Source organism: Tauraco erythrolophus, chromosome 10 (assembly GCF_009769465.1).
Source record: "Tauraco erythrolophus isolate bTauEry1 chromosome 10, bTauEry1.pri, whole genome shotgun sequence".
Lineage (NCBI taxonomy): Eukaryota > Metazoa > Chordata > Aves > Musophagiformes > Musophagidae > Tauraco > Tauraco erythrolophus.
Window position 1 is genome coordinate 10,590,408 of NC_141474.1, and position 27,844 is coordinate 10,618,251.

A 27,844-nucleotide genomic window follows, 5' to 3' on the forward strand; every position below is an offset into this window, starting at 1 on the left:
AAAGCCCTGAAGAGTCACAAAGTACTTAGGGCAACAAGAAAAACATTTTATATTCCTTTTTGTTCAGCTTCAGTAACAGCATTTGTCCCTCTTTGCTTCAGCAGAGCTAGAACGTGGGCCCAGGCTTACGGCACAGCCGGCGAGTGTGCCAGCCCCCAGCCGCGACACGCCGGGAATTAGAGAACACATGCCCTGATTTTCAGTCCTGCCAGGTATCTGCTGCCTGAGCTTGAGTAAGTCATTTCAGATTTCCAAATATCATGAGATCCTGGAAAAATGAATTCTTTTTTATTCAGAAGAACATTTACAGGCATAGAAAAAGGACATTTCCATGCAAGCCCAGGGTTAGTTGTTTTAGAGCACAGGCCACGCACATACATAGACTAGTAAGAGCAAGTCAGAAAGAGCACGTCAAAGGGTTTTCTCACAGGTGTTTACAGTTACTCAGGTCAAAATTCCCAATTATGTGCCAGACTGGAGTCAGTAAAACAGGGGATGTAAATGGCATCCCAATATAAAGGGGCTGTAACCAGAACGGTATCGTGTCTTGCTGTCCTGATGGCAAGAAATCTGCGTTCTAGTCTCTGTGAGTGACTAATACCAAAGCACATTCAATAACCCTGAAACTCACCAGGACATTTCTTGCCATGATGTGCTTGAGTGATGAAACAGAAGAATTACACTTCCGTACTGATTTCTAAAGTACTATTTATACAGAACAGTAAAGTAGGAGGGTGATGTAGATACATTATTTCAATTTACATCCCATTACAAAGTAACTGTGATGTGGTTAGAGTGCAAAACTCTTAACCCTTTGAACACCTCAATGCCTGATCCCTGCTTGGTCCAGTGGAATCTCAAATAAATTGAGCACAAAACGTTAATTTAACAGTGTGATAATAGCAGACAATATATTTCACCCTAATAGAAAAAGCTCAAAACAACAGAAACAGTTCAAAACAATACACTTGCATGTCCCATGTGGGGTCAGAACTCAACACATCCTTTGTAAATTGAGCCTTTCCAGAAGGCAAGGTCAGAAGCCTTCCTCTCCCACTTCAGCAGCATGCATCCAAACTAGATGTCCTAGAAGTACAAGAAGGTAGGTCAGGAGGAGCCGTGCCAATGAAAGCACCCTGCAAAGTACACAGCTACGCTGCTGGCTGGGAGCCGGACCCCGGCCCACCTGTCCTGCTGGGGTACGCCAGCCGGGCTGCCAGCTCCCACTGCTCAGGCGTCTGGTCACAGAGGCAAAAAAGAGGCCCAAAGAGTGGTTATTGCCAGAGCAGAAAGAAGAGAGGAAATAGACCTGCACCACTCAGAAGAGCAACAGGGCGTTTGGGGATGGGCAGATAAGGGCTACAGGAAGGAAGAGAGTATTACAGAAAGATGGGCCATCCATATGTTTGAACTAAGTACTTCTGCCTCTTAAGTACTGAAGGTCTTAATTTTACTTTGAAAAGAGCATTAGCAGAAAGAAGTGAGATGAGGACAGGGAAAACAGGAGTAATGCATGTGTATGCACAAGATACACAGCAGTCAAAAATACTAGCAAGGGAAAAAATATTATTATTGATGTGAAAGAACAAGGAATGACTTATTAATAAATCAGCACCAGCATAAATTAAGGTTATTTCTCACCTAAAAACATCTATTTACCAGATAAATCTAATGCTAAGTATTTCAGAATGAACCTATGAACCTACAAAACAGTAACAGCTGTCAACATGCAGAATGAATAAGAAGCTGAAATATATTACACTCCATGTAATATTACATTATTATCTTATAAATCTGTAAGAAATTTTTCATGAAAAGGCCTCCTTTCAACCACAAAAACAATTTGTGTTCACTATTTGCATGAAAGGATTAGATGCTATTATGCCTTCCACGTGTTGGAGGGGCTGTAAGATTCTAGAATCCATTTTGCATCTGTTTCTCCAACTTCTTCCTTGATACAGGATCATTATACAAACCTCGGGTTACCTGCAAGCCCCACATCACCAATCACTTCCAGCCGTTTCACACCCGTGCTCTGTCCTCCCATACACTCACCGTCTCCACCATAAGACAGTACTGCTGCCACGGCTGCACGCTCACCATAGGAAGGCTGAAAAGGATGATCTGAATGATCAGTACGGTTTGATAACAATTTGGTAACTACCTGGAACTTTCCTCTCTATTCTTCCTGTTGTTTCCAAAAAGAAAAGGAAATTCCCCTTTAGGAGAAAACAGCTAAGCTCTACGAATGTGTGTGAAACCTAGACCAGCAACAGCGTACAGCTGAAACCAAAGCTAAAGGCTAACCATTTCTGATCTAAGCACATACTAAAACCACAACCAGATGAGCCCCAAGAAAACAGTACCATTTTCTTGTTGGTCATTTATCAGGAAAACTAAAATACTAATAATTAATCACAGGAGCCAATCAATCTTCACAAGGCATAAAAAAAGAATTTTCAGAGGAAGTATCAAAATGTTTTCAGACATGCAAATTCTTGTGCTGAAATACACTATGCCACAGCAGAAATCAATCATTGACTATGTGCATGCGCTTCTCATCAAGAACAGTTCAATACACAGCTAGAGAAAATAATTGTTTTGCTTTGAGACAACTACTTTGATTTTTTTTTTTTTATTAATGAAGTATAACCATAACCATCCATGCTGACAATTTCATAATCAGTAGCATACAACGTATTTGTAAATTATGTCTATATAAAATAAGGTATCTCCTTAACAGCACCTTTTAATTAATTGTTTTGATAATTAGCAAGAAACATAAAGGGTACAAAAATACTGCTGCACCTTCCAAGCAGAAAGACACACTGCCTCTCAAGTAAGCCTCAGATTACTACTCTCTTATCTTGAATCTTCTAGTACTCTGATAAACAAAATCAGCACACTTGCCAGAGCAGGGAAAATACACTCATTTCTGAAAAGACCAAAAACAGATTTGAAGAATTATGGATGTGCAAATGGCACATCTTAAATTTAACAAGTTATCCCAGATGATTTGTTATTGCTTAAATTCTTCATTCTTATCGAGGGGACTAATCTGCTCTAGGCAAAACAGGAGGCGTGTGACCTGGGTGTCTTGTCCATGTAGGCTGAACAGTATGTCCAGGACAGAACTGGAGCCTAAAGCCCCATCCATCCACAGAGGATTTCTTTTCAGGGTAAGTAAACTCTGGAGAACAACATTCTGCTTAAAACTGTGAAGTGTATCTCCTTTCTTCTGGGAAAAAGAACAGTTAAGATTTCAGAAACAAAACCCTGTTCCAGCTCAAGTGCACACTCATTTGTCATTTGCTTTCCCAATGTACCATCTGACGATATGCATGACTTAGGAGCTTTGGTTTTGACACACAGAGTAATTTTTATCACGAAGTTTTCTCCCATTGTAGCAAATGGGGAAAAAAAAATCCAAAATTTAGCAGGGAGATATTAACTACATCCTACCATACAGCAGTGGTTTTAGCCCATTTTTTTCCCCTGAAATATGGACATGTTGCATGCGATACTATTCCAGAACACAATCAGCAGTCATCTTTCATAAGATACAGAAGAGGCTTAGATTGTTTTTAAAGATTCCAAAAGAAATTATTAAGGGGAAAAAAAAAAACAAACCACAACTGCATCTCTTATTTTCCAAACTCAAATACAAGATACCGGAGGACCACCTACTCTAAAATGCATAAACCTTTTAACTTCTGGTACTTCCCCAAGGGCAAAAACGTCAGTCATTTTGCTCAAGAACACCATTTCATGCCATCAAATTTGAAAAGCCTAAAAGATCGAAATTCATATTGTAGGCTGCCCAATGAAAAAGTTACAAAAGTAACCCACTAACAGCAAGGCAAATAGAGTATAATGAGTTATTCATTTTACTTTCACCTAATAGCTATAGGAATCACTTGCAAAGGTACGTCCAGCAACAGCCACAACCCTAAGTTTTTCATTTAAAATTTATTTATTAAACAACCCTTCATATTTGACAAGCTCTCCACTACAACACTTTTATTTTTAAATCAGCAAACCCAAAAGGGTTTCTAAGGAATGTAAAGCAAACAGTCTTCTCTCTTATTTGAAAATGTGTCAGATCATGGGAGTACACCTAGTAATACCTTTCTGAGGAATTTACCCCTAATATACTTAAAAAGAAGAAAAAAGTATGTCTACGAAATTGAGAAACGAAGGATTAAGCTCAGCCAAGTGTCAGGGAAAGCACGAAGTTTGAGGCTGTGCTATTTGCAAGCAGAAATAAAATCAAGCGCGTACCAAAACGTATTTCTCCGAGCGCCGAGAAGCCCTGCCACTGGCTGGCTGAGGAATGCCGGTGGTTACTGACCACTTCTTTTAACGCAAGGGGCCTAAAGCTGTCCAGGTCATAAGCAAATGTTTGAAGATGTGACATGTAAAGAGGGTCAACAACAAAGCCCAGCTTTAATCCCTTTGTGTGAAGCAGGAAGAGGAATTTACCTCGTATATAAAACACATCTATGTCCAGTGAAGTATAAAACTTCCAGAGGTGCACAAGCAAGGCATTATGTCGTCTTGCTTTCTTGCATGCTGGGAGAGATCAGGACGGAGGAGAAGAGTGCTTCTCATGGGCTGGATGTAGTGATGCACAAGGAACAGTTGTATGCCAGGCAGGGAGCTGAGCTTTAACGCACCAAGTATATTAATCACTGTTGGTATCTTCTGCCAGCCCGAGTCAAGAGTAGCATGACCAATTAGTTCAAACGGGTGGACCTGAGAACATGGGAGGCTTAACTATTAGTTAACATAACTTCCATCATTTCTAATTGGATTGCAACTAAATTCCCAGCACTGATAATACCAAATGAGATCAGAGGGGAAAGCCTCCATATTCCCTTTGCACAAAGGTTGGAAACAGCTCTCCCCTGCTGTTGTACAATAGCGCTGACCACCCAAAGACCCGCGGCTTTAACTGAAAGAGACCCATCTCACTGCCTGTTCAACGCGTGTGAGGAGGTTATTACCATGATGTTTCTTTATGAACTTCAAAAAAAACAGCCCAGAAAGAGTGGAAACAGTTAAAAGGCCAAATGCCAAATGATGTTAATCTACGCAAAGGAAGATTAGAATAAAAAATTTTAATAAAAAAAGGACCTGATCTGGGCTGGGGAGGATGAAATCAGAGTAACCATGCTTTTATGGGTTGCTGAAAGACCACGTTTTCATTTGGGGATCTCTTTATCAAGCATTTCTGAAGAGAACTATGCAAGCTCCAAACTCTGTAGCAACGCACAGCTAAGCCAGCACACATCTTCAGACTCCCTTGCATCCCATCAGAACTCCTGTAACCATTCCTGACACTCATTTGCTTGACCCATTTTTGATAAACAAAGAACGGAGTACTTGAAGTATTTTTCCCCCTTGTTCATCCCACTCTTCGCTAGTCTCTTGTTTTATGGTCAGAGGTTAAACTGCTGACCTCTCACCTTCAAGGCAAGTCTTTCCCTCCTTCTATAAAAGGTTTTTCACAGCGTGCAGCATTCGGATTAGCCCCTATCCCCTTGAACAAAAGCTATGCCTTTGTACTACTGGTTTGGGCATGGAGTCCGTACATCAGAGGAAGCTGCTCCTACTTACCATTCACAATAACGATATTGTGAGGCCCCTCTAACGCCTCGTCTCTCGGTGTCTAGACTTTCACCCAACCATCCAGCAAAAAGAAAATCCTGTAACGCACTCAACTGAAAATTAACTATGGTCTCCTGTTGTGAACCTGATGAAGACGTTATCTGAACATACGGTAAAACTTTCCATTGTTTAACATAAAGATAAGAGAAAAACTTTTAGAACCCTAAGCTTTAAACAGTCATAGGGATCAATTCACTCATGGGTCAGTAAATGCATTTTATTAGCAAGCAGCTATTGCTTATGTATGTCTTTAAAATAATACACAGGTTATTAAATACTCAAGCACCTAGCGTTCTGGGTATCTACAGAGCCTAACTTTATACTCACTAAGGATACACTAAGGCAAAGCTCAAGATATAGGAAAAGAAGTGTATCTTCAAGAATTAACTGAAAATGTAACATCAGTACTGCCCACCATCCCAGTTATCTTCCGCAACTAAAATAACAGAAGTATAGCAACAGAAGTATTTTATGCTTTGCTTTATGGAACAAGACGTGTAAGTGCTCAGCATCACTTGTCATCAAAAAAGGTGAACTCTGGGCAAGAAAGGGTATCTACAGAGTTAGAATGTAAATAAACCACGGGATTTTCAGGGAAGGGGGGCAGTGGAGAAGGGAACAACCTCCTCACACTGCAATGACTTGTATTTCGTTCCTTTTTAATACTTGCATTTCTATAGCGTAAATAAAATACAGTGGCAAAAAAGGTTACCGAAGTGGACTAACATTAATAAGAATATATTCTTTCATCTTGAGGAAAAAAATCCACAAGCGGGGCAGGGGGGGAGGGGCGGGGAACACAACAAACATTATCTGAGCATAATATCATATGTTTGAGGAAGCATATGATAGATACATTATGAATCTACAGATCACTGAAGAGAATTTATTATTGCAGACAAATAGATGCTTGCATCTGTGCAGAGTTCTTATGGCCCCTCTCTTGAGCCTGCATTTTCGAAAGAGTTCCCATGGCTTTGCTAGGGGAATAAGCCACAGCTGAGAAAATGCATCTCACCAAATTCACCAATCTGCTTTGAAAAGAGAGCCAGAGTGTCTCAAAATAGGAGGCAAACAGATTTCTGTTTGGCAGGTTGCTTGACTGGAGGAATGTGAGGGTGTTTGCTTGGGTTTGGGTTTGGTTTTTTGTTTGATTTTTAAAGTGTGTTTTGTGATGAAACAAGAAAGTGTGAAATTATCCCTGTCATAATAGGAAAAATAGAAAAAAACAACCCACATTTATTCCTTACCAGCTGCCCCACAGGGTCTGGTCATGGCAGCAGTATGCAGAAATCACCAGGACCTGAGAGCCTGAAATCAAACACTACTGTAACTGCAACACCCCAGCATGGGAACAGCAGTAACCTCAATTCTCTCAACAATCAAGAAAAGGTTGGATTTGCAAAGAATTTGCGAAGAAGGCAGAAAACAGAAGATAACCTTCTTTGTCTTCAGACATCAGGCACATGCCAACATCTCCCTCTGCCACACAGGATAGTCATGCTTAGGTAGCCTGAGTATTTTAATGTTCCTTGTAATGTCTTTTAAAAAAAAAAAAAAAGTCCCACACAGGATAGCTGCTGTCATACCTAGAGACTGCTAGGTGGTAATATCTTTGGCTATAAAAATATTTAAGTCAACCTCTGATGTGTTTCAGGCTCTGTAATCTTTTCCTAAGACAGAAGTCTAATTTAAGAATACATTTCTGTTGTTCTCCAAATTACAAAGCATCACCTTAACAAAAAGCCTCAGTCACAACTTCCTCCCACATACACTTGCACTCAAAACTAAAAATGAGAAGACAGCAAAACAAGGAACCAACTGCTCTAAGATAAGGAGATACTTCAATAAGATACTGAAATCTCATTTCTGATGTGCTTAGAAAAATTTCTTTTATACACAGTTATAAACAAAACACGTATTTAAGAATCATCCTGCACAGATGACTTGGTTGACCTGCTTTGTCCTCTTCTTCATGCGTATGCTATTGTTTACCATCTTGTTCTTTTTTATACCTAGAGACAAAATTAATTGTTTTTCATTCCTGATCTACAAACATATAATCAAATTAATATCTAAACAATTATGCAATATGCACCATCCTAGAAGAACCACACGTAAGAAACTAAACTACACATAAATGTACATCTAAATGCTTCTTAATATTGAGAGATATACACAAAGAGCTACTCATCTACTATTGCTTTTGGGCTCTTTAATCATTTTAATCTCTGCTGGTCAGTTACTAAAACTGCTTCATAAAATGGGAGTTACAGTTCTACACATACAAAGGATTAAGTCTTTAAGCCATGGTACAACACACGAGTCAGTTCAAGTACCACAAAGCCCTGCAGCTAAATTTAAAAGAAAAAGGTTACTGAATATAACCCTCCAGTAATATTTGAAAACCACTGTGCTGGTTTGGGCTGGAGTAGAGTTCATTTTCTTCATAGTAGCTCCACCATAGTATGGGGGTGTGTTTTGGATTTGTGCTAGAAACTGTGTTGATAACCCAGGGACGTTTTCCTTACTGCTGAGCAGTGCTTACACAGAGTCAAGGCCTTTTCTGCTTCTCACCCCACCATCAAGTGGGCTGGGGGTGGGTGCACAAGAAGTTGGGAGGGGGCACATCTGGGACAGCTGACCCCAACTGACCAAAGGGATATTCCACACCATATGACGTCATACTCAGCACACAAACTGGAGGAAGGAGAAGGAAGAGGGGGATGTTCAGAGTGATGGCATTTGTCATCCCAAGTGACTGTTACATGTGATGGAGCCCTGCTTTCCTGGGGGTGGCTGAACGCCTGCCCACTAACGGGAAGTGGTGATTAATTCCTTGTTGTGCTTTGCTTGTGTGCGCAGCTTTTGCTCTCCCTATTAAGCTGTCTTCATCTCAACCCACGAGTTTCCTTGCTTTTACCCTTCCAATTCTCTGCCCCATCCCATCAGGGGGGCAGTGAGCGAGCAGCTGGGTGGTGCTTGGTTGCTGGCCACAGTTAAACCACAACAACTACTTCAGAAAATTTGGACTACAAACTGTTTATTTTTTCTCAAAAAAAGATTCTAATAAAGAGTAAGTGAATACATCACCTTTTTGTTTTGCTTTTGGAATGAAACTCTACAGCAGTTTTAAAAAGAAATGCACTTTAGTGTTTGTTATTTCTTTGCCAAATATACAATATTTGTAGCAAAAAGCAAGCACAGCAGATTAATCTATTTTTACAGTTCTTTAAAATATTGATCTATTTTTAAGTCCTGTGTTTTACATAAAAAAACAATATTGATCTAGTATTAACAGCAGCAATTATTAGATGCTCTGAAATGCTACAAACATATTACGAATGCAGCAAAAGTTTCAGCCTGAACCAACAAGACTTCATAGTCTATTTCACTACTCCCTGCACATTAAACTAGCTTTTAGTGAATAAAAAGAAAGAATCAAATAAGCTCTGTTACCTTAAACATAACGCATCTGTGTGGTACTTGGAACTTTTTGAGAACACAGAGTTCAGCAACACTCTCCCCTCTAAAAACATCAACACAAAGAGCGATCCACACACCAGCGCAATCCTAATCTGCTCCCTCTCTCAAGTCACTCATTGCTCACTGGATTTTCTTCCCAGGTTTCCCAGCTGCTCCCTGTATGCCACGGGGAGCCGTTCACCCTTTAACAGTCACAGAAACCTACTCATTTTGCTTGGCCAGCTTTCTTACACGGGACAAGTTTAGAGAAGCAAAGCAACACTGGGACTGTAGTACAAGGTGACAGGAGTCCTTTCGGCTTCCCCTGCCGCAAAGGGGATCAAAAGAAAGAGGTGCCAAACCACATCTCTTTCTGAGCGAGGCATCCAAGCCCCTAATGGCAAAAACAAAAAGCAGAGTGGGTGCCATTCTCACAACCGCTAGTCCTTGAAGAGCAACAAGGCAGTAAGTAACTAAGGGTATGTTTGAAGAGCTATGGGTAAAATGGCATGTAGTTTTTTAACTGTTAATTTACTGATTTCCCTGGATTAAGAGTATCTTGAACATCTTGCAAATGTGTTGTTGCCTCAGGCAACGTTAACAACTTGAATAAAGCCTACAACAATTTTCTTTTTGAAGTTACAGGTCAGCAGGAAGTTATAGCTTTCACACAGATTCGCAGCTGAAGTGCTGCTGTGGTGCAAAGGTAATAACAATACATAGTCTTGTTTAATTTTTTCAATAGTAGATGTTACAACACTTCAAGGAGGTCACAATCACAGTCCCCTCATATTTCATGATACATAGCTTATACATAGGCTATTTTTGGTTTTGGCTTTTTTTGTTACAGATTTTCTACCACTTAAACATGTTTAAAATGTTATACAGTAAATTTTCCTTGCTGTTTTACTGACCAAACTCAGATTATGTGAGGTGCAATTGTTGCTTAACCACAGACTTCAGCCCCACTGGCTCCTGCTTGAAGAGAAACTCATAAAAGCTTCTGTAACTACAGTCAAATACATTGCTAATTAAGGTTTAGTCACCAATGAACAAAACTAAACTAACATAGGTCATTTTCTGATATTATAAAAAAAAATATTTAAAAAAAATATTTACTTCAGGGATAGAAAAGGCTAACATTTAGGAAAACTATGTCATTTCTCTATAATGCACTTACATCTTTATTTCCAGCAAAGAGAACCAGCACATGCATGCCATTTTCTTTGATGGCGCTTTCAGGAGCGCTCATCCCCTCACTATTAATTCAGTTATACCAACACAATTTCTGTGCAGCCAAGCAGTAAGTCAGACAGCTTTTGCTTTCTCCCCGCAGCCCATGGAAAGATCGGTTGTAGAACAGAAGACAGCAACGCTTATCACTGGCACCGGAGAACTACTACCAAGAAATGCACTGTGCTCAGTATTAGTCATTCATTTCAAACTTGAAGCCTCTATTTCCTGGAAAATGCTATTCAAAGACTTGGGTTTTTTGGCAGAGCTTGCCAAGTGGATGCTTATTAGCAGTAAAGACCATTGATACGGCCCACAGTAACACATCACTCAGGCTTTCAGCAACGTGATCATGGCTTTCTTCACTCCCCTTCAGAGGTGACTGCACTTCCTACTAACATAGAGTATGTGTTTTACCTTTGTGCAACCATTTTTTTTCCCCAGTTCGGCTGAAGCTCAACATCAGCAAAGTCCAAAACGAATCTAGGATTATGTCTAAACCCTTACAACGTGGCAGAAGTTTTTTTCACCCTTTTCCTTTTGTGCTGCTAAGTCAAATGAAAACATAAACCTCACACATGCAAAGGAGGAAGCATGGACAATAACAGGACACTCAAAAGGAAAGAAAAAAATTAAAAAAATCCACGCTAGCTCTGTAAACATATTCCAGAGCTGAAAGATTTTGTATCCTATTAATAACTTCTGAGCCATCTAGCCACAAGTTAGGAAGATATTTCATCTATTGTTTATAAAATGCTTTTCTTTGTGGTCTTATAACCACTCAAAACCAGACTTGGTTGGTACTCTATATGATACTCTGTTCTGAACCACCATATCTTTGGTGTATGTGATCAGTTTCCTGGGCACAGGAATTTCTAGAGGAGAGGACTGCAGTTGATCATACATAAAGCAGATTTTATGCAGACACCCATGCATTCTATCAATGCCCATAACTTCTAGCATAGGTACATATGAAAGAGCATTCTTGTTTCACTGCTCATATATTTTACCCGAAAATAATTAAAAATCATAATGTCTGAGAATATCAGATTTGAGGAGTCCATTAGCATATCTCAACAAACCACCATTTTCCATTGCTGCTATATAGTAAACATCCTCTTAAGAAGAACCTAATGAAGTTGAAAACATTGATTTCAAATTCATCTCTCAGCTATTGATGTTCAAAGTAGATCTGAGAATAAAATCTGGCTCTCTGCCTAACCGTGCATATTTGCAATATTCACGTCACTCCAGTGTGTCTAGTTGGTACACTGTAGAGTTAAATAAAATCCTCCAGAAATGTTAGTGAACAAAGTATGAATACGAGGGGGTAATTCAACTTTAGAACTATTGATTTGTATTTCAAATGTGATTTCTTTGGTTTCTAAGGTGTATTATTCTCTTGTAAAAGATCAGTATTGCTCTGTCACAAGAATATTAATTTAGAATAACACACAGTATGCACGATCATTTCTGTAACACTTAACTGTTTCAACATTTATCTCAGATAAGGAAAATTATATGTGTTTCATGATTTGCATTGTGTTCTGACCCACAAGCACACCGTTACTACATTAGCTGCTAAGATAAGTAATACATACTGTTCTACATATCCAAAGCAACATTAACTTCATGCAGGTCTAAAAAACCCACGAAACAAAATATCAAAATCACTTTGGTCTCACTGCATACAAAGCACTTTGAAGCATCACTTTGTTTTCAACTATTGTTTATGCTGTTCTGGCATTTTCTGTCCTAGCAAGACTTTTTGTCTTGCTCACTGAAAGATGAGTATTTCAAGATGTGCTGACAATTAAAACATACTGGTCATGCTTAGATGAATTATTCCTAGCATTAAAATACACAGGAGCAGAACCCCAGGAGCAGAAGTACGTCAGTATCAAGTTTCCCTGTTTATATTAAGATATAAGGAGGCATGTACATGATGAGACATGAAGTAAACAATGCACTTTTACCAGCTTAGACACAAAGCAAACAATGCACTTTTACCAGCTTATAAAACCTCATTAAGTTTTTAAGACACAACGTGAGCAGTTCTGATTTGGCTCCATACATAGCCCAGTTATGTTCCCAGCAGGAATCCAGAAGAACAGCATATACTAAGGGTATATATTTACTTTATGGATTGATTCTAAATCCATGCTACAATACAACCATAATGAGTGCCTCTGCCACTGCCCTAAGTTGAATTCATTTCAGTCTCTCTTTTACTAAAGTCATTAATGATGTCATTAACTGGTGAGCGCAGAGACCACTCTGCAATCCCAGGCCACAACTTACTGAAGTGACTGCATACACAGCCAGATTTTTATCCTGACTACTTCTGTCTCCCTTTAGATGGGCTGAGCATTTTAAAACTTGGACAGCATATGAAATACAGTCACTGTTCACCACAAAGTCAAAATTTCTACTGAGTACTCCTTTTGCAAAGGACATCTTGTAACAAGACATCTTCATTTCGACACATTACCACACAGAGTATTTTTCAGTTTACAAGACTCAAGCAATCATAGAAAGTATCATGAACAAAAACACTCAGGTAGGAGAAGCCACACGGATGGGTTCTGTGAGAGTAAATGCTGTTACCAAGATCTTTCCCAGGAAATGGAGAGAAAAGCAGTATTTCAGAGCTGAGACACCTTCAGTCTCACGTTAGGAGAGTCAAGCAAGCCTACAGATTGAACTGAAGTAATTTAAGGCTGGAAGCAAAGTACTTTTTCTCTTTCTAGAGCTTCAGAGCATGATGCAGTTTTAGATCTTTCTCATCTATTTAAAACGCACACAGCCGATCATACATGAGCAGACCAAGTTAGTGTTCCCCAGTCACTTACAGAGCAAGCTCTCGGGCTTTGCCCGTCCTCATGGATTTAGCGGCTCCAGGAGCTCTGCTGTCCACAGCCAACACTGAATCACCAACCTTTCTATTTCCAACCTTCAGCCTATTTCGCTTCCACTGAAAATTCTGGTAGTTCAGTTTATTTTATTATTGTTTGATGTGATTTATCCTCTCCTTTGTCATTTTCCCCAATAGTAGGAGCTGAAAGGATTTCTGGTTTGTTCACTGTTGAAAACACAATGTAAATTTCCTCCGAGGTTCGACCAGCATTCTCGACGACAAAGCAGTTTGCTAGATCTGTCAGTGTCCAGCAATGTCACATAAAAGTGTTTATTTAAAAAGATGACAGTCACCATCATTAGTTGCCAGAGAATTTAAGGCAAGCTTTAATTTATTACGGTTTTTACTGCTAGTGAAAAATGTTTTCAGCCAGACACTTTAGAGGTGGGTATCTCAAGCATTTTTTTTTTTCTTGTGATGCAGTTTCATAGCATTGATTTCTAACATCACAACCAGGATGGCAAAAGAATACATTTCAAATTGCTCTATATAAAATACAGCATATTATATCAAGACTGAGAAAAAGAATTCTCTCTTTCAGTTGCTTACTTATTAATTACATATGCTAGTTTGATCTTTTCTTTCCCTAGCTGATACTTGTATAAGCATTTTTAGACTAGACCCTGCAAGATGCTACCGGGCTCTGACCCCAGGTAAAAGCAGATGTAAACATGTACTTACATTGCATGGGACATGCCCCTTCCTATAAACTAAAATGGGTTTACTCAGATGCATCAATTAAAAATGCCTGATTGAAACTGTGACTGAATGCTCAGAACCTCACCTAACTCAGTTTCCAGTGTCAGAAGGCTTTACCTGTCCTGGCACGCAATGACTGTCATCACACAGGAAAAGTTCATTAGTTTCCGAAGTAACCGATTCATCTGCCACTAAGGAACTAAAGCCCTCTCTTGTCTGGCAATATTTCAAGGAGGGAGAAGATACTTAGAATACGAATACCAGCAAAACTCTTTCCTGGACACAAAAGTTTTTCAGAATTTCCCATGTTGTGTCACAATATCATTACCTATTTTCAGTTCTATGAATTACCACAATATCAATCTAGCATACTTGTGCTCTTTAGACAGAATTTTCTTTACACAAAATGAAAATTTAATCTATCTCCAAATGTGCAATGCCTTAAAGTGACCACGGATGACAAGGATTTAACTTTGAGTATTTGTTTTTTTTCCTGAAGAACTAAGTTTTACTATGTGAACAGAAAACTGGAAGGCACAAGCAAAGTCGTTGAATCCATTCCCTCAAAAAAAAGGACAGGAGCTTAACACGCCCCTGACACAATTCCAACGTGCTGAGAGTACCCTAGAAGCCCAATAGACATCAGGAAGGTGGCAGGAGAGAGTAAGGGCATCCCTAGTTTTTTTCCGTTTCCAGAACTGGCAACAAATTTATTTTAACAAACAAATAAAAACTTCAAATTAATGCTCAGAGATGAAACAACAGCCTATGCCACATTGCATGGCATGAAAATCCCACTAGAACATCCTCATCTGACCTGCATGAGAAACATGTCGTATCAGCTCCAGAAGCAGCCACACCAGTTGTGGGGCGAGCATACCCACCGAGCCAGCCTGCCAGCTGTCGTCAGGAGCAGGAAGGATGCTTACCTCATGGGCTGCTTTTAGTGGTGCTAACTATTTGCAGTAAAACACAAACAAACAGCACACAGACAGTTTAGGAGCCAAATCACCTCCAACGGATAGGAAGAGGACACATGAACGACCAGCTCTTGCTAGCAAGACTAAGTTACAATAACTGTTTCCCCCTTGTCACTCTAAAGGCACAGTGGTTTCACTCCATTACTTCAATCTCATTGCAGACCTCCAGGTACATTTATAACTGTCACACAATCCTTGTCTTCTACCTCTATGCTGCTGCTTTTTCTTAGTTTGCATTTAAACAGAATGTAAACACGTTCACTGTAACATGAGACACTCTTTTACATGTGCTTTTTTTATACTGTATCTTAACCCGAGGATATAAAAATTATCCTCGCTCTTCAATAATGCTACTCCACTCCTGGAAACAGCTGCCTTAAAACATTAAGCTCTCCTTTGCAACTTCTGAGGGAAATGATGCTGTGCCTTATAACCAAAAACAAACATTTCACTCTGTCTACAATGACATCATAACTTGACAATGTTTAGATGTGTTCTAAAACAGGTTCAACTGGTACCACAAATAAAATGCTTGATGCAAACATCATCTAAAGTCAGATGAATAGGCATTTCTTGTTCTCTTTTAGAAGGTAAGCAAAGGTATTAATCATTCTTGTGTCACTCTTTCCCATTCTAAGTTTAAGGAAAAATGCAATGGTAAACCAGGTTATGGCAAAATATCTTGGTTATGACAATTATGCCTCTATGATGATTAAAATTTGGCATTAACTAAGAAAGTTCATAAAATCCTGAAGTAAACACAGAAACCCTAATTAATATGCTATTTTCAGACACCACTTCATAATTTTAGCTAGGTTTTAATCTACATCTGAATACCCACTCCAGTGTGTAACAAAACCAGATGCAGACTCAAACTCTAGGAAACGTAATCTAAGGGCAGTGTTCAAGGCTTACTTCTAATTAAGGATTTAATATATGGACAGTACCTTCCAAACAAGGATTAAGAATTTTGCAAAGGAAGACATTATGACTGTAAACTGCTGCCTTGGCTTTCCCAGCTCAGGAAGTGCAGATACCACACCCAAAATCTTGTTCAGGCCTTTTTTTCTCTCACCACTTCTGCTTTTCCTCTTCTCTTTTCCACATAAAGTTCAGTATTAAGTTTTAATCTTTTCTCCTAAACCAGAATCACAAAATACAGCAAGTCTTTGTCCACCCAAATTATTTGGTTCTAAAAGGAGAGCTACAGTTCCAGGATACATGGAAAAATGTCAAAGGCAAATATAAGAAGTTAATGTTTTCAGCATTTTAGTACTTTATCTGTCAGTCACATAGAATCTTCCACCCTAAGTACATGTCTGTAAATACCATGTTTTTACCTAAATCTTGGAGTCATCACATACCAGCCTACCACAAAAAATACAGATTCTTAACACATTCGTTTCAAAGTGGTGCTATGCTCAAATTGCTCTTACTATACAAAATTATTTTAAGGAATAATAACAGCACTTTACTAGGAAAACTTATTTTAGCTTCAGGGGGTTTTAAGCCCTTCATGAACAATTATATAACTCTTCCCTTTGTAGTCTTGATCATATTTTATTTTATTTACAAAAAGAAGTATTGATCCTAACAGTTACATGATGAGCACGTGCATCTACATGTATCTGCATCCCCAGATAATATCACCAGTGGCAAAGGAGAAAGAATTAAGACTATTTCTGCGAAACAGACAGGAAACCCTACACTTCAGCCTCAAGTCAGTGCTAGAGAAAGGTGTCTTATGGCTTTGCAAAAAGCATTTTAAACTTTGAAAGTTTAACCAGTTTTCAAAGCTTTCTAAGCAGATTTTAAATCCTCCATACATGAAAGACAAGCCATTGAACTATATATGAAGAGAGCTAGCAGCAAAGCACATCTCCTTAAAGAACGATAAACCTCTGTGTAAGATGGACTGTTCAGCGCGTGGGAGGGCAGAAGCGTGTTGACATTAGCTTAGAAAAATATGCAAACTCTTAACACTTCTGAATGTAAGCAATTTAAAAACCCACAAACTATCCCCCAGGCAGCTATCTCTAATAGTTAAGTACTAAACCAAAATTAAATTTGAGAAAAAGCACAGGAACATCAACTTTCATACTGATCGACTACGTTACATGATACAGGTTGCTGTTTTCAGCTTATATTTAGTTATATCAGTATGTCTGTTTTACTGAATTTTATATAAAATTCTTTTTATAATAAGTTATTATTTTTATTAGTTAACTCATCAAGTTTTTCCCTTTTAATTTCACTGTCCAAAACCCGATCACACAGCTGAAAGTGGCATATGGCATTACATGTAAAAAATGACACAGTCGGGCAAATGCCTGCAGGGGAATAATCCATCTCTACCAGCATTGATACCACAGCGCCTGCCCCCACATTACTACAGCTGGAACCTCTGGAGTAGAGCAGGGCCTGCTGCTCCTCCCAAGACTGTCCTGTGGCTGCTGGGGAGTAGGGTCATCCCTCCCCACCAAGGTCTCTTCTCCCTGGTGAAGAATGCAGGGGAGATAGGATAAAGGGCTTCCTCGACCTACTTCTCCAGCAGCTCTCATCCTTCCCCCTCCTACACACACATATCTGCACCCACCTCCAAATTACACATACATTCAAGAATCTCTGTAGGTTGGTGAAAAAAAAAATAATCTGTAGGAAATGAGGCACTGAAAAGCAGCAACATTTTCTTCCACATTTTTGCATCTGTGAAGAGAAGCTGAAAGCTGGAGTGACTAACCCTCCATTTCTCAGTCTCTGGAGAATGAAAGGAAAAGGTAAAAAGCATCAAAATGCCAATCTTTATCTTAGATGCAAAATCATTGTTTTGTTGTTCACCATTCTCCAACACCCACTCTTAGCTAGTGACAGTCCAAACACACAGAAGACATTGTCCATACCCTGAGGAGCTTTCCAATTAAATGAAAGGAATTTGAATAGAATGAAAGCATTTCTTCAGATGCAGCTGGAGGGTTTAAAGTTATACAAAAGATTATAATTTATGAAGGACTTAAAGGTATGCTTGGTGCTCATACACAAGAGAGCTTCAGCCAAAGTCTGGCTTATATTCCTTAGTTTTGTCAATAAGGACAAAATGATGCACAATCTCAGGCACTACCCGCTTTTGCCCTCAAAACACTTACATAATCCTCAACAAAGGACTGTAAGATATTCTGCTCTTAATCAATCAACAATCCTGTAGAGAAAGCAGGCTAGATTAAATGTCCTCTTCCAAACTTTTTAGGTACCACCAGTTGAAAATTTCAGTAAGAAAAACAAGAAACCGTTTTGGGGAAGCAGCACTAACCTAAATAACAACATATGAGTTAATGAGTTGAGGCGGGGGGGCATTAAGCGTAATGAAACTTCAGAGGAGTATGGAAAGAAAGCTTAATTTTTTATACACAAAAACTGCATCTAAGACTATAATCAGATAGCCCATGTTCTGAAATGACATTGCACAAACTGAAAAAGCATCTTTTAACTTTTTATTGGTGTAAAATAAATTCTAATATGGTAATACAATATTTGAGACTAAAAATCTACAAATAAACAAGAGACTTGTGAGAAATCTTATCTTGTTCATAGCAATATATAGTTACTCTTCATAGTCACCTGAAGAACACAACATCCTTTAGAGAAATCTAACTTTCTATAGGCCAGTATTTATTTAGTATCCTTCCAGTTAAAACCAATAGGAAAAAGGCTGGCAGTATGTAAAGATCGTATGAAAAGTTTTAATTGCTCTTAAAAAAAAATGCTACAGACTTCTTCACGTACTACAGTGATAGAATTATCTTTTTAATCAGGTTCAAGTGATGCTTTGCAAAAAAAAGTACAGCAGAGGAAAAGAGTTATCTGATCAGCACATTACACCCACAGGCTCAGAGTCTGTGGTTAATAAACAGCTCTCTACAGTGAAGGGAAAGGAAGGAGGGGGGAAAAAAAATAAGAAGAAAAAATAGGGCTTGCTCTGATCACAATCCTGAAAGCAGCTTTGGAAGACTCTCAGTCAAAACCCTACCAAAGCTAGACACGTTACCCATGGACAGAACTACCAACTCCATTAAATTTTTTTTCTGAAGTGGGACCTTCGTGGAACTATTTATCTTATTAGTACCTTACAGACCACAATCAAACGTTATACAAAGAATTTTGTATTTCTGGCCTAATTCCTGGACTTAATTCATACAGTTCATAACTCCACCATGTATGTATGTAACTACACTTATGTAAGTAGTTTTCATGGCTTTTCCTTGAAAATTTTAATTAAAGAGGGTCCTTTAAAGAAAAATAATTTAGAGATCATGCATCACTAAGATTTATTATCATTCTGGCAAAGGCAAGATAAACTACAGGAGTTATTCATGCAATTCAACACAACCTATTAAACACCTTCTCTGAAATCACGTATCTAGCCCTAGAGCTATAGAAGGCTTCCTAGCATTTAAAGAGAAAACAGAGACAAAGCAATCACATTTCAAGCCTTGTTCAAACAATTATTCCTTGCCTGAACAGAAAATGAACTGCTGTTTCAAAGGGGTTTTCAAGTAAAACTTGAACAGTCAGGACTAAAGCAGTCCTAGACCCAAACCATGCCATTCAGTGGTTGAATTTCTCAGGTTTACCTGCACACTCTGTGGAGCCTTTTTGTTGCTTTACATGCATGCTACAATCAAAGAAAATGAAGGTGTAGCAAACAGCACTCACTTAACCACACAAACTGAAACCAATCCGAGTCATCTTCTTCTTGGGAAACCGTGGACAGAAACGCTGAAGACCTCATGTGCGCCGAAGTTGCTGCACGTTGCCTTTCTACTGCTAGCTGGTATATTTGCACTGCCTTTTGTGTCTGCCCTCTGCGATTCAGTTTTAACAAAATCAATACAGGACGTACAGTTTACAGAATGAGTTAAACTACCAACTTCATCTTTGCACATTTAACCAAAATGTGAAGTTCAGATACATACGTGTGTATGCACACACTGCACATGTTTGTGTATATATGTGTATGTTTGTGCAGGCATACATAGATACACATACACTCTTCACAAAGATTACACTGGCACTATTATTTTGGACATGTCCTGTGGAAAAGTTCAGAAACATCAACTTTCCATAAATTCAGTTTACTTTTCATGATGGAAGGACCTGGATAGAAAAAAGAAAAAAGCTGCAGACTGCTTTGGTTAGCCAATTTCTAGGCTCAGCATATCTTACAGCACCACACGCAGCGTAACTTTCAAGAGCCAAGAGAGCGCAAGAAGAAGAGTAAAGTCGCTCCAATGCAATCTTGAACTGATCGCCTCATGTTAAGACTATACCCTCAGGACAACTGTAACACTGCATTACTCCTGATCCCTAGAAAGGGTGAGTCAGCCCAAAGTGCAAAAAACTTGCATCTTTTTACCCTAAAGCTAAAGAGCAATGCTCGTCCTTGAAATAACACAACTGTTTCGATAACACTAATATCTCTTATCAAGTTGTCCTCTGGATCTGTAACTGAAAACTTAATACAGAAGATCAGCTGCTGATGTTAAAACAGGCACACATTTTTGCTATTTCTTTTGTTTGCTTGTTCATTGAGGAGTGACACAAGAAAGAATTACGAAAATCTGCAACTGCCTAGGAGGCAATGTAAAACCTTTTGCTATAAAGCGCTACTGACGCTGCAAGCCACAAATTCACAATTAACAAATATTGGGCTGTTAGAATAGCTTAGCACTCATCTCTCAGTCACTTAGCAAACTCTGGTGAATGGAAGTTAATTCATCTCAAAGTTCTGCGAGAATCGGGTTACGAATTTTCTCAAGAAAAAGCTGTCACACTAACTACTTACTATGTTTCAACACACCATGTTAATTGATGCTTACCATCTTGACCATGCTGCAAAGGACTGGAAGTTATGACACATGCTGCAATCTGATTTTGGTCCTAAAGGTTTTTTCTCCTCTTTGGAATACATGTCTCAACTGCCTAATTAAATACAGCTGAAATGCAACTTCCAAGGCAAAGTCCTCAGGTGTAGTATAACATCAAAAGCATCATTTACTCTGAAAATACAGTAAGCAATATATTCTAAGCTGTTGAGGGAACCACATCTTGGTTTTTGTGCTAAGGGAAGACATTAAGCCTCTCTAACAAATATTTTTTTTAACATAATCCAAGTGAAGAATAAACAATGCTTGTCAGCAACACCAAAAAAAAAAAAAAATCATAGTATTAGTTAAACGGAGTGCTCAATTATAAGAATATTTACATAAAGAGTACTCTTTCTTTCTCTCCTGCACCAAAAACGAGAAAAGGGTTAGAAGACCACTATTCCAGCAATGCTATTGTGCACTCCTGTAGTTTAAAACAGAGAGAGAGACAGAGCAGACCAAAAGTATGATCTACTCAGTCAAGAACACAGTATTAAGAGATAAATAAACAAGTATGCAAGCTACTCTTAAATCACCAAAAACAGATACACAACGGGAAAGCAAAATTTTGATCCAGCTATAACTAAAGACATGCTAGCACAACTGAGCCTGTAACCAATTCAGGCGCTACCTACCATACCTGAAGTGATAAATTCATATTAACCTACATGAAACCTCTTAGGTGTTTACAATGAGTAGAAAACAATGTTGGAAATAACCAGTGGAATGATTTAAGAACAAATTTCATAATATATATAAATGTTGCTCCGTTTTGTGTATGCATAATCCTTTATAGCTGGAAGAGCCTTAGGATGTTGCCAGATCCGCAAAACTAACATTCCTTGCGAGCTATGCTATAATTAAGAAGTAATCTAAAAATACTTTTCCAAAAGCATAATAATTTTAACAGTAAAATTTTTCATCATGTCACACAAAAACATCATCTTATTAACAGCTACACATGCAGTAGGGCTACCTCAATTTTTATTTGTTAGAATAGTTACACGCTGGCACGGGGAAATTAAACCGGAGAAGGCAGCGCGCTACAACAAAGCTTAAAAGCTCAAAGATACACGGGTCACATTAAGGTCTTCCTCTCTCCTAAATCAGCTTCTCCTGCTGCTCACTCATGCAGGGAGATCATAATTTTGTGGCTGTGATATTTCCACGGCAACACTGGTGACAGTGATGTCACAAATTCAGTCCTGACATAGCTTCAGGATCAAGTACAAGGAGCAGATGGGATGCGAGGGAGAAAGCCCCTATTTAAACACAAATCTCTTTCAGAAGAAAGAAAGAGGCACGAGCAAAGAAACAGGTGAATGGATCATGTTTTCAAGCATGATATATTCAAAAGATGATCCTAGCATGAAAATCTATTTAAAGGCAAGACCTACAATACAGGGTAACTGTCAAATTTGTTAGGCCTTATAATAAACCAACCTTGAAAGCTCCCTGTTTAGCATGACAAGCCTGGTGCTCCCTTTCTAAAGTGGCGGTGAAGACAATACACTTTTGTCCCTTGTGAATTTCCTTTAAATAACTTTAACATTCAGATATATTAATTTGATACATCACTGTGCTCATAATACCATACGCAAGTATGACGTCAAGCCCTTACCGGAGTGAGTTTGTTATCCAAATTAGATATAATACGAAAGAAATTAAAAGGAGTCTCAGATGGATCACAAAGTACAGCAGGATGGTAACTGGAATATTCAGTCAGCACAATTGGATTGGCAGGAGGAGACAGTACTTTGGTCCTGATCTGCAGACTCATGCAAGAACCAACACAACCTCCAGGCCAGCTGAAACACATCTACACCCCTCGCCAGTCACACGCCACAGACTCCAACGCTCCCAGTATCGGACCCCCTCTCTGCCTTTGGCCAGCCCATGGGCGAACAGCAACCGAGCCTGCGCCAGGTAGAAGGGACAATAGGAAAAAGTGGAGTTGAAGAGGCTGCACCCACAGCAGAGCCACAAACACAGTCTCCGCATTAACTCGGGCCACAGTTCAAGGAGGTACACAGATTTCTTAAAGACGCTACTCTGCACAGAGGACAATCGACAAACAGCACGAAACGCCCACTGAGGGAGGCAGGGGAAGGGACTACGACCAGAATTCATGTGTGGGTGGTCATTCACAGAGCTGCAGGTAAAGAGAAGCGGTCCCTTACAGCAGCAGAGGCAGAGAGATGCAAAACAGAAACCAGAAGTCAAAAGGGAGGTAAAACGAATTAAAAGGATATAGATCCACGTTCTGATCACAGAAGAAAAAACTCCACATTTGTCAAGATTTCAAGCTGAAGACCAGAGAGGATTATCAACAGTCTAGCTATCAGGAGGGAAAGGAAGAAAGGGAATAGAGTCTGCAGATTGAAGCTGGGCCGACGCCGAGATGTGAACAGGCCCCCAGGAAGGCACGTCAGTGGAGGCAGAGACCAAATACACAGCGCAAGGAGGAGCAGAGCAGAAGCCAAGTAGCCACGAAGGGTTCACAGACACCATCTATGAAATTATTAAGGTAAAAACTGCAAAAAGGGAGAGAACAGAAGGTAAAACAGGCCATGATACAAACCACAACAATGATCAGAGAGTTAGGAAAGCCGATCTGATTCCCCAAACCATAAATGTATCAACAGCAAATCAAAAAAATAGGCAATAAACCAAAGGACGCTGGCTGGTCACAAAAAAAAAAGGTGAAAATACCCAAGGACTACACCAAGACCAAGATGTCACTCCACAACTAAATGAACAATCTTATGAAAAGGAGAAAAAAAGGGAGGAAAAAAAAAAACAGAGGAACTTCAGATATCAATCAAAGGATAAATACAATAGGTACAGAAAAGCCTGTTGAGATTGTCAAGGAAAGACCTAAAGAACTACAATTGCTTAGCTTCAATAAAAAAGATTTTTGTAAACATAGTGAGCACGTACCTATGACACCACTAACAGAAATGTTGGCTGAAATGAAAACAAAGGAGTAGTTTGGGGCTATAAACTCCTATAAGCTCCTAACTTGTTAGAGTAGTAACCTCTGGAAACAGCATCCATTAGCACAGTAGGATAAGAAATATACTCAATTTTAAGATGCAGTATTGGTTTTATAATTGTGACTAAGACACAGCTGTCGCAGACTAACATGACCATAACATAACCCCAACAAGACTTCTCTCCCTGTGTTTTTATAAGGCCAACAACCTCGGACGAGGACACAAACCGAGTTCCCCTAATGGATTTTCTAGAGGTGGCTTTAATTTCAATACTGGAAATCCCATCTTATTTTTACCCAAGAGGGAAGAAGCCTCTCTCGGGTAACTCTTGCACTAGTACATCTCTTTTACCATGTGTTTATAGAGACATGAAACCGATGGCTAATACAAGCTCAAGTCAGTTTTCTTTACTGTTTGTATCGTGTCAAACCAAAGCAGCTGGCAAACATGAGCTAGAAAGTCTCTTTCTTTTGTTCAGAAAAGAGCTTACTTTCTCCCTATCACATTGACCAAAATTAATGTTCCACTGATGCACAGAAGTCCACTGTTCTGCCAAAATGAAATCTTATATAAAACCAACATTTTAAGACTTAAGAACTGTAGAGGACACATTTCAAGTCCAAGCCTTGCAAGTATTTCTCTCAGAGCAAAAGTATTTTTACAATAACCAAAATGGAAATATAGCAATAAAAAAAAAACACATTACAACTATGAATTAACACATTAACGGATTTCAAGAGGCAATAAAACAACCATAGTAATTTTCTCATACAATCCCAATCTAACAGCAATTCAAAACACAAGATGACACTAGATCAGGATGCAAACTTTTTTCCACCTCTCATTTCTCTAAATAACATCAATAGGTGTAGTATATTACCTTCGTCTTCAGATGCTTGGCATTTTACCTTCAGTACCAAATCAAAGGTACGTTCTGGATTTTCCCTGGAAGAAGTAAACACAATTGATTAATCATATATATGTTTCAGACAGTGTTTCTACCGTGTTATATCTTTTCCATTCTATTTGTACAGAATAAAATTTAAACAAATTAAAAATTCATTAAAGTAAAACTAGAAACCAGATCAGTTCTGAGGAAGAACCAAAAAGTCACATTTCCCTGTACAGACTTAAAAAAAAGTAATGAGGAAGATAAACAAGCTAAACTGTGTGATTTATTTCAGTGATACTGTCACTGCCTTATACATCAAATAGCTTTTAAGTCACTCTATCCTACCACACCTAACAGCTGAAAAAAAAAAGTGCTACTAAAATCCTTACTACTCAATCTGAAACGTATTCATGAAGTTGTGGCAGCTATCTACTTAATAGGAATAGCCCATCATTAGACTTTCATTTTAATGCCATAAATTTAGCCACTACCTTTTAAATGGATACGATTACCACCATAAGGCCAAGAATCACTTAGCTTCCTCTTTCACAAGAGTCTGATCATAGTCTTTGACTTTAAAGGCTGAATCTCTAGCATGATTCAGTGAAAAAAACATTAATGCAGTAACTAGGGATGGACACAATCCCAGACTAGCCAGAAAGCTGGAGCCTCCATCTCTGCCATAGCCTTCATCACCAGCTCTAGGTGATGGCCAACGCCTCTTTCACCTCCCCAATAAATACACACACCTGATAATAATGAACTACATATGCTAATAGCAATTAGCACTCAACCTGATCCCAAACTAAATATTTATTAAAACAGTTCTAAATGCCATTATTATACCACCCACCTCTCTCTGCCTACCAAGCACACGGCTATTTATATTAAAAACAAGTGGTATAACTGCACCCGTATCAATTATCTATTTAACCACATAAAAGGCTCACACTTGAACACCCTTCTTGAGTAACTCTCCCACTGAAGTCAGCTGGAGTTTTGGGCAAATAAAAAAAATCCAAGGCTCGGTTCCAGGTTTCTAGAACATTTCAAATAAAGCATGTAGCAAGTTAACACACTGTTGTTTCTTTAAAGAAAGTTTTGAATGAAATCCAAAGGCTGAGCTGGGGAAAATTTCAGCTGTCACAAAGTAATTGACGTGCTTTCACTGACCTCAGCACCATCATCAACTGAGATATGCAATTACAGTCTAATTCAGGTTATGGAGACATAACCTGCCCCTATCACAATCTTTTCTTGCATCGTATTTTAAAGCATTTAGTCGGGAAAATCCTCTATCTACTGATCCTGTGTGTAGGAGATCAAATTCTGCTCTGAGTTACAACGGCCTAAATCCAGGATATTGGAGATTTACTCTTGCATTAAAGTCCAACCATTGTTCCTCCGGCTGGCAAGTGGGTTCAGAATGAAACTGATAAGGCTTGGCTTCATTCAGCCGCCTAGAAAAGCGAACCACAAAAACGCTTCCTTTTTGAAGGGGTGACATCTCCCCACGGCGTTTCTCTAGCTCAGGCGCTGGGTTTATATGCTCGAGCCATTTTCCCCTTTCGTTTCTTCCTAAAAACCAGGCTGTGCAACACTGGGTTTGTAATGGGAATCGGTTAAAGTGTTACGAACACTGAATGAGGGCTTCTAACTCAACTCCTAGCTGAATTATCCTCATGAAGAAAGCTCTTTGAAGTAACACCCCCTTCCGTCTTTCACTACACCACTCTAAATCTGCTTTTGCAGGAAAATGCTTCTAAGTTTACTCTTCACATCCCACTACGCTTAGAAGTGTCAAAAATGTGTCAAACTAATCTGATAATTGTCAGACTGTCTCTCATTTCCTTTACAGCTACCCTGTAGCAGCCTGCTCATTCATCATATATTTACGCAGAGATGTTTGTCAATTTCCGAAACCTGTGTTTGTCAATTCCTGAAACCTGCGTTTGTCAATTTCCGAAACCTGTGTTTAACATCTTTTTGGTTTCCCATGTCCGCTCCCGAGGAGTAAGGCTGAATAGCAGTGCCTGCAAACACCTAAAAATCTCTTTTCCACCTGCCATACCATAATGGCAAGAAGAAGGTCCCTAATGACGGGAGAGATGGATGCCACACGCCCCGGCCCACCCGCCGCTGCAGGCAGCGGTGCTGCCCAGGCCCGAGGGAGCTCCGCGGACGGCTGCAGGGCGCTGGGCCCGCGGGCTGCGGCCGCGCTCCCGCCACGCCGGGCGGGCGCCTCGGAAGCAAGCGGCCACCATTTCATGATCCCCCTGCACCGGCCACGGAGCGCAGGCACCGCTCCGCCCGCCCCCGCGCCCCACCGGGCGCCGCTCCCCGGCACCGCCGCCTCTGACCCGGCTGCAGGAGCGCGTTCCCCCCGCGGCAGCGGGAGGGCGATGTCAGGGCAGGCGCGCTGGGGCTGCCGGCGGGCCGGGAGGCGGCGAGGGGCGCGGGGGCGGCCGGCGGCGCTGCAGCCGCCTCCTCCCGCTGCTCCGGGCCGGGGCGGGGGGCGCGGCGCCGCCCCGCCGCTACGCGCGCCCCGCTCCCCCCGCGCCGCGCGTCCCGCCTCGCCCCGGCCCGGCGCGCAGCGCCCGCTCCCGCCGCCTCCTGCCCGCCCCGCTGTCACTCAGCGGCCGCGACGCGCCCGGCCCCCTCGCACGCTCCCGCCGGGTGGGCTTCTCCTCCCCTCCTCCCCGCCGCCCGGCGGGCCCGGCAGGCCGGGGCGGGTGCGCGGCCTACTCGCTGCCTGCCAGCCGCGGAGCTCGCCTCGGCTCGGTCGCCGCGCCTGACAGCCCCGCCGCGGCCCCGCGCCGGCCGCCCCCCCCCGCACTCACTTGAACCTGCTGTCCATGGTCACATCGCGGGCCCCCGGCGGCCGCTCCAGCGCCCCCCAGGGAGAAGCAGCCCGCCCGGCGGGGGCGAGGGGGCAGCGCCCGCCCCTCTCCCTTCGGCGGCGGGGGCGGCTCAGCGCTGCGGCGGCGGCGGCGGGCGGCGGCCCATGGCTGCTCCGCTCCCCCGGCTCGGGCCGCGACTGCAGCGGAGCGGCGGCACCGCCTCCTCCCCCG

General features: G+C 40.6%; 1 protein-coding gene across 2 annotated transcripts in view; it reads right to left on the bottom strand.

The window, feature by feature from the left end:
• Window positions 1-27,630, bottom strand: part of DENND1B (DENN domain containing 1B) — a 158,791-nt gene extending 131,161 nt beyond the window's left edge. For both annotated transcript variants that reach the window (XM_086617344.1, XM_086617343.1), the window contains exons 1-2: window positions 27,614-27,630; window positions 24,762-24,826 (exon numbers count right to left, since the gene is read on the bottom strand). In XM_086617344.1, coding sequence (XP_086473470.1) covers window positions 24,762-24,826; window positions 27,614-27,630 — 82 coding nt within the window. The remainder of the gene's footprint in view (window positions 1-24,761; window positions 24,827-27,613) is intronic.
• Window positions 27,631-27,844: the final 214 nt, after the last annotated feature.